We start from the raw sequence: 1,768 nt of genomic DNA, 5'->3' as shown, positions 1-1,768 counted from the left end.
GAAAACCAAGGTTTGCATTCAATGTGCCCTTCCCAGATCCCACAGAAACACCCAGTGCACGAGGAAAGAGGGAAGAAAGGCGCAGGGGGGAAGTTAGTCCAGACGTGGAGGGGCTCTGGAGGTTACCGGAGGAGTAGATTATGAAAAAGATATCAAGATGCCGATACATTTTATATTTGAATAAATTTGGTTTATTTAAATCAAATATCATAGCAGAAGGTTAAATATATTTCTAAGATATTTTCTTCGAATTTATTAAATTTATTTAATTTACTCAACATAAGAACAAGAATTAAAATAGTACAAGTGCACTTGTCTTGATTAATAAAGCATCGTTAGATGTCTTGCATATTGGTATTCATTATTAGGAAGTTTATTTTGTTTCCCGCAATCAAAGTCTTTTAAGATTAAAAAAAAAGGAAAAAAAATATCATTAGAAATGTATCGCTACAAACTCTGTATCAAATTTGCAAAAGAAGTAGGTGAACTGTTAAATCTAGAGGTTGTTCCGGATATGGTTAAAAACAAAACCACAAACAACTGAAGCACCCAAAGCAGAGAAACGTCAAGCGGAGGGACATTGGGTTGCTCGTCCCAAGGCAGGATCTCGTACAGGGGAAGACGAGCCGACATGTAGGACTGTGGCGCTGGTTGTTTCTGGTGGTCTTTCACAAAGGCTTTTAGGGCAAAATTTAATTCGTCTGGCCTTCAGCTCTGTCTTCTTCCAGATCATGTGCTTCCTTTTTGGCTTCCCCTTCCTTTCCCTCCTGTCTGGAAGCGGGGAATTTGTCCTTGTTGTTCTCTTTTTTCCATTTCATCCTCCTGTTCTGAAACCAGATCTTTACCTGCCTCTCGGTGAGTCCTAGTGCGTGGGACACTTCGATCCTCCTCTTCCTGGTCAGATAGGGGTTAAAGAGGAATTCCTTTTCCAGCTCTAGTGTCTGGAATCGACTGTATGTTTGTCTTCCTCTCCTCCTACCCGGCGCTGCTGTTTAAAACAAAAACACAAGGTTTTGGAAGTTGGTGTGGTCGTTCAAAACCAGGCGCAAGCAGGGACCGAGGGCTCGGGCCCCTCTGGAATCCCTCGAGAGAAGCCCCACAGGAACGCAGGGAGAGAAAGCAGAGGACACGGCAGAATCTAGAGTTCTACGCACAGTGCGGGACAAACAGCAGTAGCAGATGCACGAAGTGCCTCGGCTCCCCACCCCTCCACCAGGGTTTGCGGGACCGAGTTTACGGGATCACTTTATCATCTGCTGACCGGCACCCCCGGCCCTGCTCCCTCCCGTTCGGGCGGCGGCGGCAGGAGCCGGGTGAGCATGGCAGCTGCGCCTCGGTGTCCGAATGGACTTTAAAGCTACTCTTGGGGTGACAGCCGCCTTCTGAAGAGCTTTCGGTTTGCTTACTGTATCTCTTTATTATCGCAAGCCACCGCGGCGGTAGGAATCGCGGGGAGAGAGGCAGGGAACAAGGGCAGCAGAGGCAGGGAGCGAGAGGCAGCGAGAAAGAAGCGGGAGGAGGAAAAGAAAGTTTCGAACTCAGACGTGAGATGGAAGCAAATTTTTGACTGCGTCCAACCTTGTGGTCTCATCCAGGGAAACATTTGAGCAGGAGACGAGCTCTGATTTAAGTGGTCTGGTTCCTCGCCAATATTAGCACTGGACGATTTACAGTCAGGATATTGTACCAGCTCGGCCTCTTGCTGTGTCGTAAAAATCTGCTGTCTCTGTAAGTTATCGTATCCGTAAAATTTAGCGGGCTCCCCGTG

At 47.2% G+C, this 1,768-nt stretch overlaps 1 protein-coding gene across 1 annotated transcript; it reads right to left on the bottom strand.

Annotated features, from left to right (window-relative positions):
- Nucleotides 1-692: 692 nt before the first annotated feature.
- Nucleotides 693-1,765, bottom strand: HOXD8 (homeobox D8; the record flags this gene model as incomplete). Its single annotated transcript, XM_010016020.1, has 2 exons — nt 693-988; nt 1,579-1,765. Coding segments are annotated over 2 exons (483 nt in total), but the record flags the coding sequence as incomplete, so codon positions are not given.
- Between the last annotated feature and the right edge of the window lie 3 nt (nt 1,766-1,768).

This window comes from Nestor notabilis, unplaced genomic scaffold (genome assembly GCF_000696875.1).
Source record: "Nestor notabilis isolate BGI_N333 unplaced genomic scaffold, ASM69687v1 scaffold20366, whole genome shotgun sequence".
In the NCBI taxonomy this organism is placed as follows: Eukaryota; Metazoa; Chordata; class Aves; order Psittaciformes; family Psittacidae; genus Nestor; species Nestor notabilis.
Note: the sequence above shows the minus strand (reverse complement) of the source record. Positions and strands in the feature narration are given on the sequence as shown.